This window comes from Centroberyx gerrardi, chromosome 2 (assembly GCF_048128805.1).
Source record: "Centroberyx gerrardi isolate f3 chromosome 2, fCenGer3.hap1.cur.20231027, whole genome shotgun sequence".
NCBI lineage: Eukaryota > Metazoa > Chordata > Actinopteri > Beryciformes > Berycidae > Centroberyx > Centroberyx gerrardi.
Genome location: NC_135998.1, coordinates 31,019,853 through 31,038,181, shown reverse-complemented (window position 1 = coordinate 31,038,181; position 18,329 = coordinate 31,019,853). Strand labels below are relative to the sequence as shown.

The window sequence follows — 18,329 nt, the reverse complement described above, 5'->3', positions numbered from 1 at the left end:
TTATTAAACTCATGCTTTTACAATGACCTATTAAAAAGTATAAAAAAAAGTTTGCTTTTAAAGCTGTATTTAACAAACAACAACCTAGATGTTACGCAATCATAAACATAGGCTTTTATAAACACAACAATTACAAACAGGAAAAACAACAAAGCAAAACAAAACAAAACACCACCCTGAACTTATTTCATGCTAGTATGAACTGCATGAAAAGTACAAATGAAATAGCGTACTTTTTGGTGTTTATGGTATGTTTTGCGTCAACCATTTCTTTAAAACTCATTTTACCTCTTCTTTTTGTTTCATTTGCATATTCTGATGTATATAAAAATGTAGAAAAATCAAAAGCTTCCTTGAGAGAAAGAGCCTATATCTTTGGCCCCTATTCAGATTTCTCCAAGGGACTCAAACCAACCATTAATAACTCTCTTAACTAATTTTAAGGGGATTTTGCATGAATTAAGGGGTGAATTAATGTAAATGTAAGGGTATTTTAAGGGATTACTGGTTTGTGGAGTTAATGGTGAGGTTTCATCCAATGTGTAGGCTAGTTTTCTACTGTTTCTACTGTATGTAGGTGCTTAGCCTGGTCTAATAACACAAGGGCCGGTTGCATCAGATCCTGTGTATTGGTAAATGGGATTCTGCCACTCACCACCACATTTGGAAAATATTTATGGAAACACTGGGGTGGAAGGAGGGTTAAACTGTCATTAATCAAAGAGTTTATAAATGACACTGCCATTCGATGTGCTCATAGGGATTTACAGGGTCAGTTTAAAGATGTGGATCCAAAAATACATAGAAGGGATGTGGCTTTTTCTCAAAGAAAAACATTCAAAATTCATACACTCTTTGGTGCCGTTGGTTTTGGCGTGCATCATGTCCATGTGACATCATGACATCAGCCTGTTGTTATCTCTCCTTGTTATATCACTCTCTCCTTTTTCTTTGCTACTACTGTCACTGCTAATGCTCTGTCCAGTGGACCAAGAATGACAAAAATATAATCTTCAAAAATAAGTTGTTCAAACCTGTTTCCAGAGATTCACTGTCCTATGAAATAACACAAATGGAATTATGCAGTGACCAAAAAAGTGTTAAACAAATCCAAACTATCTTATATTTTAGATTCTTTAAAGTAGCCGCCCTTTGCCTTGATGGAAAGGCAAAAGCTTTGGAAAGAAATTCATACATAGGATATACAACTTCACGATTTATATTTGTCTAAGAAACTAATTTCAAGCATTTAAGCAGAAGCCTTTAGATCAAAATGGCTTAAAGAGAATGAAAAACATAGAACATTCAATCAGGTGTGTCCAGACTTTTGACTGGCAGTGTATCTGTCGAACTGATTACGGTCAAAAACATACAGGGTCTAAGTGCTTCTCTTGTAACCAGCATTGAGCATTGCTTCTGCATGTAAGATTTTTTTTTACAGTAGGGAGCCTTCAAATCCCAAAATACTACTTTCAACTTACATCATGCTAGGAGTGGGGTAAAGCTTCACCTGCACCATACCGACAGCTGCTCAAGCTATCGCTGTTGTATGGCAAAAGGAAGAGGCGGATTACGTTCGCAAATAATATTTCTCCTTTTTATGATGTAATGGCTGCGGGTTTGAAAGCAGTCGTGTAGCATGTGTTTTTCATTTTCCCCCGCAAACATATTGCACTCTTTTGGAGGAGGGAGCGAGGAGCGCGCCAATGCTAACAAACGCCGTCATCCCTTCCGTGTATGAGATACTCTGCAGGCTGATCACTCTACAGGAGTTGTAAACATTCTGCATTGGACTAATGGCATGTGATCATTTAATCATGCCTTTTTGTATAGAGAGCGGCTCCGGCCTCTAAACTGAGAGTAAGATGGAGATGGTGTGAGTAAATGATGCTGGATGAAACACTGTCTACAATGGAAGTCATCGCAAGGTGAGCCAAGAATATCTTACCGTTATCTAAAGCAGCATTTCAGCCGTAATGCATCTGAATGTTATTTGGATCCCGAGGGGTTAATTGAGACCGCAAAGAGATTTCTATGAGAATTTAAAGTCAAATAGCTAATAACCAAATCTAAAACGGAAAGAACAGAACAGACCGGGGCAGAATCCAAACCCACATCATGTTCTGTTTTCTTCCAGCATTTCACCATATTATTTCAATAAGGTCTCAGCACAGAAGTCAAGATTATGTTTTTGATGTATAATATGTACACATCCTCTCCCAAGGTCGACATGTTCAGCTGTTAGTCATGGCATACTCATAACTTGACTAGATTCAGAAAAGAATAAAATTCAGTATCTATTACACCAGATGTGCCAACACGACAATAACTTGAATTTGTCATAATAGGGATTGAGAGAACTATTGAGAAACGTATATCATATGAATGGTAAAGTAAGATGACACAAAGCTGGACTTTTTTGCACATCCTACTTCACATCACATCTGAGCCTCTCCACTCCACTCCTCCACACCTTTTCCCACCACTGACAATGTCCATTCTTCTATTTCGTGTCATGTTCCTCTTGATAAGTCCAGCTCTCTCAAAAGTGAAGGATCTTTTGCCTACTGGGAAAATGAAAAAAATATGGTTCCACTTGGCCATTACCTCTGCAGAAACAGTACTATATACACTGAGACTAATCACTGAAAGCCTTAGAACGTCCCGTGCACATTTTCGGCAATCATTCTTAAGGCGGCTGAGAAGTATCCTGAAGCACAAATCACCATCTTGGCTTCTACATCTGGATGTTCATCTTCTGTCAACATGGGTTACACACTGATTTACACTGATGTGTACACATCCCTACATGAAGGATGATGTGCATCTGAGTTTAAGAGTAAATCTATCAAACAGCATAACATTAAAGGATAAGGCCGGTGTTTTTTAATGCATTGCTTACCGTCAACAAATCCTATGAAAATAACTCAAATCAACAATGCGTTTGCTTTACTCCCGTTACTTTCTGACTTCCCATGTACCGTTTTTAGCCGTCAACCCGGAAGTCATTGGCTCCAATTGTAAGCTAAAAACCTTGAAATACAGCTCACAAAGACATGGTTTCAATTTTAAAAATCGCTAACTGTTACCACGAAAAGTCAAGCTATTGTAGTTATTACCAAATCAAATTCAAATGGGAACAAATTCTTCATTACGCCGGGGACTATTTTCGGTGCTACGGAACTACTTTCCTGAGATCGCAAAGTGTTTACAGCCGGCTTATTAAGTTGTTTGAGGAAAAAGTCGGCTGGCCCGGTGCATTGTGATGGTGAAATATGCTGCCCAGAGCAACGGCATGGCTCTTTCACGTGTTTTTAATAGTTTTTTTAATACAATGGAGTTCTATGGCTGCTGGGACATGGCTGCATTGGGCACTGGCTACATGGACGAGACTTGCTGGCAAAACAAAATCATTGCTGATTTTGTTATTTTCATAGGATTTGTTGACGGTAAGCAATGCATTAAAAAACACCGGCCTTATCCTTTAAGGCCCCCTTTACATGTCTCATATCTGGATTGTGTCTGGACCACCACCATTATCTTCTCATGGAGAGTAGAAGGCCTCTCCAACTCCAAATCAAAGAGGAATGGTTTGCCAGGACTCTTTCACGCCTCACTAAGAAATCCCTGGATTTCCCACCGTCATACTCATAAATATGTCAGTGCCTCCCTTCTCCTTTTCTTTGGAGAAACCAGAACACTCCTCTACCCTGTTTCCAGAGATGCCAGGCCCAATCCCAACCTAGTCTCCAGATTCTTCCACCAAATTCCAGAAATGTCAAGGACCTATCCTGCAACAATTCAAGAGTTACTAAGACCTTCCACCACAGATCAAGGTTTGCCAGGTACCTCCGCCCAACTTTACGCGTGATCAGGAAGCCATTCCTCTTCACGCTCAGAGTTTCCAAAAGCCGCAGATGCCTGGTATGATTCCTAACAAGTCTGCCAACACACATCATCAGAGAGAAAATCTAAACTAAACTCGCTTTAACCACTGTGTCTTCCCTGAATCCTAGACAAGGAGGCAACAATATTCCTCCAAACCCAGTGTTTTCCAACCTCTCTATCCCTACAGATGGCCCATTGGCTTCTTTCAGACATGTGCAGTGGTTGTGGCAAAAGGAGAGTTGCCTACTTTGAAGATGCAAGCAATATTCATAGCATCACAGATGTCAAGGAATTATGTCAGGTGCTCCAAAAGCTCCTCAAAATATTCTCTTTTTGTGCACGACTAGACCATCATGCCAATACCATCGTAGACTAAGGTTCAAATTTTATTTTATGATTTAGTCCAATGTGACCTCTGAACTGTGGAGCTGGACTGAACAGAGCCAGCAGTGTCAATAATCCCTTTGGCTTCAACTAAACTCCAAAAAAGTCCTCAATTATAATCTTGGTTGTTTAGATAAAGATTTAAACAATCATCTAAAAGTAGTATGTGCTTTTTGGGATATCGCCTTAATGTGATTGTCTAAGTAGAGGTAGAAAATCAAAGATACTAGTGAGATTTGACAGGTTCCTTTGGAGTACATGCACAGCCATTGCAATAAAGTGACAGTTTTGATTAGGGCCTAAAATGAGCATTTGAGGAGAAGAAAGTCTGTTATCCATCTTTTGATGTCTAAGATACTGGATTCAACTTTCTTTGAGATGTTACGATCAAGTAATTGTTATTTACAGTATATACAGTATGTGAAATCCACATTCACAGATAAAATACATGCAAAATGGAAACAAAAGAGGACCCAGGACTGAACCTAGGGGGATGCAAAGTTTGATTTTAGAATAGGCAGAGGTATACAATCTGGAATGAAAAATTGGGATCTGTTAGTCAGGTATGAGCAATGATTTGACCAACAACTATTGACAATGAGCTGTGATCTTCCATACAAGCAAGTGTGCCTGTACATAGATGTGTTGTGTCTTCAATTCCAGCATTTTCTGCTAGATGTCATCTGCTTTGACTCCTGGATAGTGTCTCAAAATTGTGCCTGACCAGGGTGTGGTGAAGGGGGAGTGTCTTTGAAGCAAAGTCTCAATAGAGTTGGGGAATGTTTGAGTGGAGGTCAGACCTAACAGACACTAATTCTAATCTAATGCCGGTAAAAACGCAAATTAGTGAGATATTCAACTTGGTTGTAAATTTTAAATTGTCTATGCTATAAGGAATTGATCCTGGTTGAGGTTTTTCCATTTATTTACCTCTAATGGCTCAAAATGAGGCAGTTTATCATATTTCACTGGTTTTCACTGTTGCCCCACCATCTTCCATCCACCAGCTACCCCAAGGTTGTTTCTCTTGCTCCACTTGCACATTTTATACATTTAAGACTGCTGCAGCAAACATTTAGATAGATATTTTGTCAAGGTTATGAAGGTTTAGTAAGGAGTTAAATGCTCTCAAAATTAAGGGTGCGGCCACAGAATTTGAATGGATAGAACGATCCCTCCCATTCAAATCAACACTCCTAGATGGTCGGAGCAGCGGCCATTTTTATGTGTACCATTCCATAATATAAAACCTCCATGGTACCGTTGGCCTAGCTTCCGTATAAACCGACTTATGGCAAGTCGCAGCGAGGACCAAGCAGTGGAAAACTGGCGTTGTGCTATCTCCGTTGCTTTGCTCTCAGCGGGGGGCTACTCTAGGATTTTTGTACCTATCGGGTTTAATCGCGCTATATTACTGTTGGTAAGTTGTCACATTTTATTCATTTAACATTAGTCTTGTAACATTACAAAGCTAACTCACTCACGCTGTGTGGCAGCCGGTGTGGCACACTTTACGACGTTAATGGCCAAACTTCTGTTGTCGCCATAGAAACTAACCACAGATGCCATTTTTTGGTGTACTAGCCAAAATACCATAGAAAACAGTGGAAAGGCCGTTCTATCCATTCAAATTCTGTGGGTGCGGCAATAGGTTTTAGAGGGTTAGAATCCATTCTCAAACCAACAGTAATAGAAGGCAAGGAAATTGAATAAGTGGACGGCTAAAAATATCTGCAAACTGTTAAATATTGAAAAATGTAAGAGCAAAATGCAGAGGGTGCAGCATTGTTTGCTTTTCCAACATAAAATTAACTCTTTTAATGTTTACTTAATGGCTTTGTTTAATTGGAGTATCACTGATTTTAATTGAGTTTTACTTTAACCTTTTGTATTGTACCCTGGTTTGGCAACTTGAGCATAAGCAATAAAATCAGATTGGGAAGCTTGGTGAAAACAGCTAGTAAGGTTACAGGGGTGAGCCAAGCACAATTAAATTACATTTTTGGGAAGCCTGTGGTGAGGGAAACTAATCCCTGGTCACCTCCTAGAGGGCAATTTGAGCTGATGCCTTGTGGGTGCCACTTTAGAGGCAAACCAGGGACTCATTTATCCCCACTGCAATTGCATTGCTTAATTTGCACATGAAATGTTGCGGCCTCTTGTGTCTGTACAAGTATTTATAAGCACTGATGAGCGACTTTGATTACACTATATTGAACTATTGACTATTTTATGAGTTAATGAATGAATGAATGAATGAATGAGCTGCGGGAACATAACATGAGAATGTGAGAAGTGGTCATGAAAATTGGCACCAGGGTGTCCTTTTGGAATAAACGATAAATAAAAGGCTGCATCTAGTGTATTTCTGTAATACTGCATTAGTAGAATACTATCTTTACATAGTATTGACTAAGGTAGCTCAACATTCTCAGGGTGTTTCTGTTTCAAAAATAATCTTGAAGTGTACCAAATGGAAAAAACTTAAACTATTACATTCATTAGTCAAATCCAAATTTGTGAGCCTGATATATGATGGCTAATTTGAGCATAATTTGTGACCCATCCAAAAATCCAGTCATGAGAAAGGCAGGATTAAGAAATAAATAAGCCTAGGATAGCCAGAGCGCCGTAATGACGCTCACGCTCCAAAAGTCAACTGCTAAATCAAAATTGTTATAAGCCATGGTTTCCAAGACACAGTCAGCCATGCCTATTTCTGTCAAGAGGATCTATGATGTTGCCTGAGAAAGTCATTAGGGCCTGTTGGATGAATGAACTCCCTGTGGAGAAAGTGAAAACCAGTTGCCTGTCTTCCTACGCGCCATCCTGTGTCCTGTCCATCACTCCCCCCTTCACCTTTACACCCACTTCCATGTTTGAAGTTCTCCTTCTGGGAATTGTTTAAAATGAATGTTTTTTTTGGGTTGAACATTTGCCTCTCTCGCTCACTGTCTGTGTATTGGTGTTCGTATGGCTATGATAGAAAAACAACAGCTAAAGCACAATGTTATAAGGCTGATTTTACACCCGCTACTCTTAATACCACAGATAACACTGGGAAAATGTACAAATTGTGTGGATCAAAGAAACAAGTACTTTGATCTGAATTTAGTCGTATGTTATCTCTATCAGCGTACGTACTTCAGTAAGTACTACATCACTGCTATCACATTGTAAGACCTGTAATTGGTTGAAAAGGTTTGAGATATGACAAGCCGCTCAACTCTGAGGAGACGAGTGAGAGGGAAAGATGAGAGAAAAACAGTTTTAGGATACAACAAGGAATTGTAGGAAGGAATTTTACCTAGACTTACACACTATCTGGCTCTGAAGTTCCTTGATAACATTTAGTCTGTAGTCTTTTTGGTCAAACTGATTGGTTTACCAAAATGGCCATAATGGATTTTCCATTTTTTTCCCCAATTTGGACGAGTTGCTGTCGACCCTTTGCGGTGTCAGAGTTGCGACTTACTTGAAGTTGTCATCCTCCACAAACTTCTGCAGCTCCTCAATGTAGCGAACTGACATCAGGTACTTCTGGATGTGCGGGAGGGTCACCAGGTGATCTGGAGAGAAGGAGAAGAATTTATACAAACAAAATAACAGAAACAAAAAGAGGGAACGAGGGACTCAGCATATATGTAGAGGTTTCGGTGCAAATTAAACTAAACCGCCCAAATAAACACATAACAGTTCATGCATAAAGACTTCACGCAGTGATGGCTTAGCTACAGCTTATTGTGTCTTTTTTTAACTTGCTGTGTGGTGGAGGAACTGGCAGGACAGACTGGGACCATGATGAAGAAGGAGCTTTTGTAAACTTCAGGCATAACTCTGGGTTTTACAGTTAGAAAGAAATAACCTCTTGCCTGTTCCTTAACCACAGTGCAGAACTAATGAACACAGTTGGATTCGCCTACATGGTCTTACGTTGTGTGTGGTCCTACACAAGCATACCAAAGAGGTGATGGCGGTAGCTGAATCCAGATAGCATTTGCTCAATTCATAATTATATTTTATATTATTATTTTGAGGAAAAACTGTATATGGCGTAGTCCAGGAGGATGTGAGGACTTCAGAATAAGCACCGGATTTTGGATATGACTTTTCTTGTCAAAAAGCCCTATATAAACAGCCATTTAGTGTCAGTGTCCACTTCCAATATATTTGAATGGGGATTAGGGGCCATAAAAATGGCTTCAATACATTGGAACTGGACACGCAATATCTGAGACATCATTTATATTCAGAGAACACCAGAAACATCTGCTGAATCATACAATGCATAATGTAGGACCACATACATTACAGGATTAAGCAAATGCCACATGTTTTCTATTGGATCTAATGTCAAACTGGTACTTACCATATTTACATGACATCTGCAGGTCAGAGATGACCCTCAGGAGATTGTTCATCTGATTGGTCCGCTGCTCCGTCTCGATGATGCTGTCTGACGCAGGATAGGCCGAGTCGATGTAGATCATGTCCAACAGGTAGATGCCTGCAGGAGATGGGAGGGAACACAGGATAGGGAATGACTGAATCTAGCTTTACTTTGGTAAACGTTTTATGGGGTGCGAGAAAAAGATGAAGATGAACAAAAAAGCGTGAAGATAAAAAGAATAAACTATTGTACAAAAATGCGATTGATCAGTTATTTAAGAATGACCGTGGAAAGGATTTATCTTTTTTCAATTCTTTGGGTTTGGATATTCATTTGGATACTTTTGGTATTTGGACATGGTTGGTGGGCTAGCAGTCCATCGCAACTCTCCATAGTTATATCGACGTTCACAAAAGCTATGACAAACTATTATAATCAAGTGGAAGTCTCAAACATCTATTTCCTGGCAATTTTACCAAGGACTGGGGTAAAAAAAAACACAGAGCACATCAAACGTGTCAAACAACCTGGAAAACATCTGTTGACCTTTTCACAGCCGCACACTTTCCTACAATTTGCCTCAGTTCCTAAATACCGAGCACAGAGTGGAAACTCACCCTTAGGCTGACCACTGTACATTGTATTGGATGTGATTTGGTTTTCAAAGAGTAGGTTTGGATGTTGCACGTACAACACTGAGGTTAGAAAAGTATGTTTCACACAGGATTGTGCCATTCTGCCATTTTCCACATTGTTTTGTGAAAGCTCCAATATATTTCAGCAATGTCAACCAGGAATGTTTCCAGTGTATAACATAACAAGAATTTATTAACATTTTAAAGCAGATCCTCTAGGCAGCTGTGACGGGTCTTACTAAAAGCCACAAAGTAGGATTTGATCAATATGGGTTTTGGAAGGCCAATGCCAATATTTTGTTATATTGAGTATCTAAATTTGACAATTTTCATGCCAAAAATGACAAATATTCAGTGTTTGCCCCACAAACACAGGGTGGAAAAGCCTTTGAAACAGCATTTAGACCATCATGGGACACTAAAACTCTCAACATGATGAACATGATGAAACAATGAATAACTAAAATATGCAAGAAAATCTGCAGACAAACTGGTAAATGAAAGTAGTTTTCACATGAGCCGGGCATGTGCAGATAAACCGGGATATGTGGTATTTTTTGGCCAGCTATTTCTACATTTACCACATCGCCAAGTAGATGTACACACTGACCGGTCTATGTATACTTGTACCACGCTGTCAGTTAATATTCAAATTGACCGGTGCATGTATACACTTACCACAGTGTCGGGAAATGTACAGATTGACCGGTAAATCTGTACACTGACCGTTTTTCCACATAAACCGCAACATATACACTGTCTGTCAAAAGTTTTGACACACCTGATTGAATGTTCTATGTTTTTCATTCTCTTAAAGCCATTTTGATCTTAAGGCTTCTGCTTAAATGCTTGAAATGTGTTTCTTAGACAAATATAAACAGTGAAGTTGATCCTATGTATGAATTTCTTTCCAAAGCCTTTGCCTTTCCATCAAGGCAAAGGGCGGCTACTTTAAAGAATCTAAAATGTAAGATAGTTTGGATTTGTTTAACACTTTTTAATAATTCGTAATTCATAATTCCATTTGTGTTATTGCACAGTTTTGATGTCTTTACTATTATTCTGAAATGTAGAAAATAGTAAAAATAAAGAAATATGTGGTGTGCCCAAACTTTTGCCGGGCAGTGTATATAACTGAGGAATCAACGACACAATGTCCTACAGCTTTCCAGCATCTGAGTCTCAGAATCTCATGCCTCTGTGAAAAGTTATGGATAGCTGCACAGCGATGTTTGTGGGTCCCTGTGTGTTCAGGTAGGGATTCAGTTTAAACAAGATCCACTTTTATGACCGTGGCTTGGAAGAAATGTAAATTTATATAGGAAGCTATTAAGCTGAAACCATTGCAAAGCTTGCTGACTAATGTGGAATGGAAGCCACTTACTACAGACACACATGTTAACAGCTCATTAGTGGAAATTGTTGTCAGCCTTTTGGCACGCATTTATACGCGCTTCCATTTTTCCTCATTCTTTCCTGATGTGGTTCACCAGGATAAGGCTGACAAACACAGCAGAGGAATAACACTGATGTGTCTGACTTAGACAAGCAACTAATGTGGATGTACAACTGCAGATATGATTCTAACAGCTTAGGCCTTCCAGCATCAATATGCATATTTATGTATAAATGTAACATTTACTTCAAATTTGGGAAATGTAAACATCTGTAGTTGTTGCACACTGTCTCAAGTGTAGTTTTTGGATATTATACCAGCAGCATACTGCAGATTATTTTTAGAGATGGAAGCCATTTCCCAGCCAGATTATTAAATTCAAAATAAAGCAATTCCACTAGAAATAGTAAATTGAGTTCAAGGTAAAACACACTGAACACACCACAAAAAATCAGACATGTAGACTGATGGTTCTACATATACAGTAAATTATAGATCACTCACAGCGTTGATGGGTTATGAATATTTCACTTACAATGTTTCTCTTTCAATTCTCTCTGTGTCTATTCTTAACTGCATCACAATTCTGCTAACAAAAAGATCAGCAGCAACCCATAACTACAGCATATCATGATCTCAACAATGACTGTGCTGGAGAAATCACAGGCCAGCAGGCAAGCATGAGGCAAAAAATCTATTTCATATTATGGTTATTATGGCTATTTGGAAACTGAAGGGAAGAAACTTGACATCGCCAAACCTCAACCCACAAACTCATGAGAACATGGTATGACCGCCCTCCTGAGCCATGCTGCTCCTAACACAATAAACTGTAATTGCTTAAAGTGACATCAAATTTCAGAAAATTAAATTAAAAGGTTACGGCACAATTTGGCAACAACAAAACAGACAATGTGTGGACCAGATGAAAGGCGCTGCACTATCACTATCTATCAGAAAACTTGAAGTAAAGAAGTCAGAGTAGAGAGTATGAAGTAATGGTGAGTTTAAATTATTAGTATAGGCCTGAGTTCTTCGGTAGACATTTTGAGGGGCTGCGTCTCAATCCAAAAAAAGCAGCCAATGTTCCTCCGGCAGCTCTTTCCACAGTCTAGGAGCCCGGATAGCAAAAAAACAATCACGTTTAGTGTTGAGTCTAGACTCCTCTTGAGAGGGTTTATAGCATTTGGTCAGTAAGTTTTAATGGGAGGTATGTACAGGTAGGGTACTGGGTAACTGGGTATCTTGTGCATAGAAATGGAGAGAGACATTGTCTTTATGAATGATGCTGCCCAGTCAGAGTAAGAGTGAGTAAGAGGAGGGAACAGGAGGGAGAAAAGGATGGGGCCGAGAATTGAGCCCTGTGACACTCCACAAGTAAAGGCTATTGAGGATGCAGATTTAGCAACTTTTCAGCCCCCCCCCCCCCCCCCCCGTGACTTTATTTCTCAAAAGCAAATACAGCGACTTTTTCCAACCATGGGGAACAGTGTTACTGTGTTGCTTCCGAAAGCATTTGGTGATAAATTGGAAAGGGCTAATGCCGATTTGCACTACTTGCTTGTCTAATCCAAAGAGATTTGACGATCACAGTCACACACATACACAGCGCCCCTCCCTCCATTGAGAGCAGGGACTGTAGGTTATGTATTGGTAGCCTTTGCAAGTTAGCAACTTTTTGAGCAGCCAATAGCTAGTTGGCTGGTTGAGGAAGATGATGAAATGCCTGCCATGACAAAGAAAGGATCTGAGCCAGGGCAGTGCAAAGCCTAAATTACCCTACCAGTGCTGAATGTGCTGTCAATTAAAATTGCATGATCTACTGTGTCAAATGCTGCACTAAGGCCTAAAAGCATTAGAATCTATCATTCTCCTCCATAAATAGGGATGTTTCTGTGCTATGTGGTAGTCTAAAACCTGATTGGAATTTCTAAAAAAATGTATAGAGTAATGTAAATATTTGTTGTACTTAAGAATTATATTTTCTAAAACTTCTGAAAGAAATGGCAGTTTAGAGGTTAATAGTCACTAAAGGTGACTAAAGGTTAAGGGATCTAGACTGGGTTTCATCAGGAGCGGTTGAACTATTGCATGCTCGAAACTACAGAAAACCCCCCCCAAAAAAAAGAACCAGTAGCCAGAGAGCTATTTATAATAGATAAAATGCTAGTACTGTATTAGACATAATTGCTAATTTTGTAGGAACAGTTACATTCTGGGGGTGCCAGATCAAACACAATTTCAACAGTTGATTGCACACAGGTCTGCAATTACCTGACATTGACGGCTTTGATTACACAGTAGTGTTTTGACAGAAAATGGCTGAGATTGTGTGAGGTTGTTAATTTCTTATTACATACTGGATAAAATAATAAATAAAATCACAAATGTTTGAGGAGGAACATGGAAGGATGTGCTTGTCACGTGTTTGTCCAACTGAATATCCAGCTGAAATGTAAGGTTTTCCTTTAACCTGCAAAGGCTACAGCAGACTTAGCTTTTTAGGATGAGGCATGAAGAACTAGTGTAGCTCATTTTCAACAGACTGCATGGGGAGTGTTGCAACATGGGCAAATGTGACCAAGTGAAATATGTTTTTGTTTTATCATTTTCTGAAATTGTTACTTGAGATAGAGGAAGCCTGAGAAACACCACTGTCAAAAACCCATTTCATATACACGGAATATAGAACATTACTGGCTTAACCCTTCCAGCATAAGGCAGCAAGTCAGGCTTCACACAACACATGATTTCCATTTTACTCTTTTGTTTTTCCATTTATCAGATATCACTTTTGAGGCAGGCACTCACTTGGTGGCACAGTGAGCAATAATGCTTTCTGAGCTGAATTCATTAATATGATGGCTGTGTTCTAACATATGTAAATATTAAACTTAAATATATAAACACTTATAAAAAAAAGGATTCAAATCTGACAAAGTCTAAAAGACAGATCTTAGCTTTTCTTCTCATCACACGCTTCAATTTAAAATCCTGTCAGGTAAATTAAGAGAAAAAGATTAAGATTAACTTTATTTCTGTCTGTCTGAAGACAATCCTCCAGGTGAGAGGACAATGGAAATATCGGCAAGCAGTTTCCTATGCATTGCTTGGTCAAAAACGATGCTCTCAGGAAGGATAACGCTACTGGTCTGATCACAGCTGCAGAAGCAGATGCCTGTAAAAATCAGTGTCAAATGCCCTGTTGGCTTTCCAGATGCTTAGCCAATGGTATCACATTGTCAATAAAAGTCAGTGACTGTGGGAAAAAAGGGCACCATAAGAACATGGAAAAAAAAATCTCTATGGCAACAGTCACCTGTTAAAGCCCATAAGCTGAGTGGGTGGAGGGGGGATTGATTGAGAAGACAGCGAGAAATCGTGCCAACTGCTGCCAGTGGCCTATACTATAAAGGGAACCCAGTGGAGCTGTGCAATTTGGTCTCTCTTCTAAGTCTGTGTGGGTTCCCAAAATAGAGCATAACACTATTGAATTACATTTACTGATGTTGTAAATGTCAAGCGTATATTAAGATTTTTAAATGCTCCACTATCAGCATATGCTGTGTACAATGGGGTAGTGTTTTCTCAAATTAACTGCCTCTCCAGTGTTATATCGTTCATAGGCAAAACCACTTTTTCTCAGCTTTTTTAACCAATTTACTTAAGATACATCAATGCAACAGCAGCATTTCAAATAAAATAATAAATGAACACACTCCCACTACCATAAGTTAAGTAAATTGGCACATTCTGTGGAGTTTCTCCTGTTCGATTTCCCCACTGACTTCCATGATAACATTAACCTACAATAACTCCACTAATGTATAGTGTATTTTGACACATAGTAGTGGGAGTGTGATCATTTATTTTTTTCTTGAAACCTCAACAACTGAACTCCATTGCCATTCAAGGTAAACCCTGGAAATTTTTGTGGAACACCAAGGACGCAAAGTCAAGGTTGCAATTCAAACCCAAAGTTCAAGTTTTTGAGGAAAATGGATAATGACAACCTCGACTGCTTCTGTCCATTTCCTTGTTGTGGTGAGAGAAAGGGAGCCTCTTTTTCCTGCTACTACCTTTGTCTTCTCCAGCTGTGTGCCTGCAATTTAATCAATGGAGACCAGATGTGGAAGATGCCTCTGGTCTGTCTGACGCAGCAGAGGGAGCAAACAGTAGGACCAGGTAGACCACATTCAGGTCTGAAACTTTAACACAATTAAAACGGCATTTCTGTGTCCATTGTGATGTTGTGATTTTTCATATTCCCATGGATAATATGTGGCCAAATGTGGACAAACTCATGTCACATACAGGTATTTCCAGTGCAGCAACAATGGAGTTTGATAGCAGAAGATTTTTCAGCGATCTAAAACATCAACGGTAAAACATCAGGTATTGGTGTCAGTCCCTCAGAATCACAGAGCGAGGGCTTCTTTCTAGACTCTCCATTTTGCACCGACATTCAACAATCATACAAGGAGAAATCCATCAGAGAAGAGGCAGAGAGACCAATTTCTCCACTCACAGCAGCCTCAATAGACCAGAATGCAATGCAGCGACAAGAAGTGTTGTGTTCTGAGGGGCGACTCTCACTTTTCCTCGACTGGAAAAACTCTTGCTCTGCTAGGAAAGCTTTTTCACCAACCATTTATATTGGCATTTCTATCTCTACCTAATGAAGGTGTGTCAGCTGGATTTTTAACTGTTCCAAAATGGACTAGCCGGTGAATAAAGGCTTTTTAATATTTTGTCACAAAGAAGAGTTGCCAATTGGTAAATTTCTTGAATATACTGACTCTAAGTTTTTTGGACATGAATACTACCTGGAACAGAGCTGCAATGCAAACCAGAAGAAAATATCATGACTTTCAGCAATTTCATGCATCTGACACCTTTATAAGTCTAAGGAATTCTATATTAGAGTCCCTGGAACAGTTAACAGTAATGTTTTACAAAGGTCATAAAACAACAAGCAAATGTGGTCACTGTTACAACGAACTGGTAGAAACGCCAGGGAAACGCCATCTTTAGTCAAATCAATACTATCCTGATAAAATAACTACTGTCATAATAAGCCATAAAGAAATTGTGCATTGTACATTTTCTTTAACAAATGTACAGTATTTTTGTCATGGATCAATCAATAAATTACCTGGGAAATCAAACTGTCTGGTGTTGGATGGGCCATAACAGGGTGTGCTTAAAAAGCTGTTTAACTCTATACATGGCTTTCATGGTAATGTGTTTCAGGTGGAAACTCTTCTTAAGGCAGCAATCAATTTAATGACTGGATTATGACGAGTTTTATGCCATGGTTTATTCCAAATAATTTCTTTAACTGTGGGATGATGACATAATACTTCAAAGAAAACCCTCAAAGCCTTCCATTTGTCTGGGTGAGAGAAAACACGGACAAATTCATCCGTCTCATAGGAGGGCAAGTTTATTCACCTCTGTGCCCACTGCAGCCCTATTATAAGCCAGGGACTTGCGTTTAACTTCTAAATGAAAAGTAAACTCGAGATAAATTACTAGTAGCTCAAACATCCGTGGTTTGGCTTCCGAGGTCAGGAAGTAGGGGTCACCTGGGGATTTACCGTGGAATGGCCCTGACCTCTAACATCTGGTGGTACCATCACCAGCACGTCACTACAGCTCATGTGACACACCGCGAGCCAGTTGTGGTGGGGCCATTTGAATGTCCGGGGATAGCCGAACCTGAGACGGGACGTTGTTTTATTGAGTTCAGAGTGGAAACTTCTGTGTTTTTTGCCTGCTGCTTTTGTCTGATTGTAGGACGTGGAAAAGTGGGGGCAGACGTAGCGTTTTATAGGAGATTGGGAGGGGGCAGAGGGCACACGTGGACATGCTCGGGAATGTGCATTCATAAAAGTTATTGGACACCAATGAAACAAGGAGCACACCCGCACTGCACCTGTGCAATGCCAGGATGTGCAAGCGGGGCTCTTCCAGTGGGCTAAAAGTGGATTCTAGGGTTAGACCAATATATTGGTTGTTATTGAAAATAGGATATTAGCTAATCAGTGTTGCTCAGCTATGATATGGATTTACCTCCCTGACCCCCTTCACCCTCAACCACGAGAAATCATTCCAGTGTGGTGGGGGGAATTATACTCAACCAGCTTTAAGGCTAGAGTTAAAACCTGAGAAGAACTCTACTTCACCCTGCCTTAAAGAGCTGCAGTTTCGCATCTGGATGGGTTTCACTGCTGTTTTAGTGTCCAATGATGGTTATCTGACTAGAATTAAATTCGGAAGGACACATTGAATGCTTGGATTTTTTTTTTGGCATTTTCTGTCATGAAAATGGCCAAATTTAAAAAATATTGAATATTGACACAAAAGATTAGCTATCGGCAACTTCATTCCAAAAGCACCGGTATGAGACTTTTAGCATCTGATGGGACCATGCTTCGACCTGGCTTACCTCAGAGGCAGCTGTGGGACATTGCAATCAAAGAGTTACAGCTTTCTTTACAATAGCATTAAGAAAGGTTCTCAGGTTCTCACACCCCAGCTGAAGTAAAATCTGGAACCAGTACATCTCTTAGTTCTGCTGCTAATTACTTGCGTCTTAAGTAAGTTGATTTTCTGTTTATAGATAAGCCAGTCAGGAGACGCTTCTAAAGATGTGATAAGGAACATGCAGGAAAGAGCGAATGTTATGTCCAAAAGCTTCAAATATATTTCATTAGAAATGCTGAGTGTTGCATGTTCTTGCACTTTGGTTTGGGCTCTCATACAGTAGAAATTCTGACACAGCAGTTAAAGTGATGACACTAGTGCCTGTCACAAAATGTAAACAGTCCAACAGTTTGAGTCATTTGCAGTCTTCTGTTACATCAAAGGATCCAGAAAAGGATGACAACAGTGATGAAGCGTGAATAAGACATCGGGGTAAAGTGGGACAACACCCAAATGATGCATGGATGAGGTAAACGTTCCACTGATCAAAGGGTGTCGTAAAAGGTCAGCTAGTAAAAATGACAGCATGGGTGCACTTTAAATGTGAACATTCCTGGAGTCGTCATGGCAAACAGGACCGTTGCCCATTTGAGAAGAGTTAAACCACAAAAGCGGTGAACCACAAAACAGAGGTGAGAGAATGTATTGTTATATGACAATTGTCAGTGTGTAATCTCCCACCCATGGGAGAGCCACATCCCAGATGAAAACGGGAATAAAACATTCCCAACCGAAATGTTATCAGTCCTGGTCTCCAATACAGCAAGATTGAGTGTGAAGGAGAGAGAAACTCTGTTAACTTTTTAGTGGAAGAAAAAGCAGAGAACAGACATTTCACAGTGTTAAAATCTTCCTCATGATGCAAACAACTGAGAAAACATGGGCTGAAGTGAGAGGCCAAAAAGTTTTCCAGCCATTTCCTCTGGGTGCACATTGCAGTGACCCCAATCGTCCCTGCGGACACCTTACAATAAAGGCAATTCTTCTTCAGTGGCTACTGTTCCTCAGCCTCATGTGGCACTACGGGCATAAAAGGGTCTTCTCTGAAGTGACACAGACTCTGAGGCTGCAGCCAGTTTGCAAATTTCCAATGCGATTCTGGATTCACTCCATCTCCAGTCCATTCATTTCATTTTTACAGCTGGGC

General features: G+C 39.8%; 1 protein-coding gene across 1 annotated transcript in view; it reads right to left on the bottom strand.

The window, feature by feature from the left end:
- The window catches only part of LOC139926008 (ras-specific guanine nucleotide-releasing factor RalGPS1), an 86,651-nt gene that overhangs the window by 18,897 nt on the left and 49,425 nt on the right, over window positions 1-18,329 (bottom strand). The window contains exons 8-9 of the mRNA XM_071917559.2: window positions 8,642-8,779; window positions 7,748-7,841 (exon numbers count right to left, since the gene is read on the bottom strand). Coding sequence (XP_071773660.1) covers window positions 7,748-7,841; window positions 8,642-8,779 — 232 coding nt within the window. The remainder of the gene's footprint in view (window positions 1-7,747; window positions 7,842-8,641; window positions 8,780-18,329) is intronic.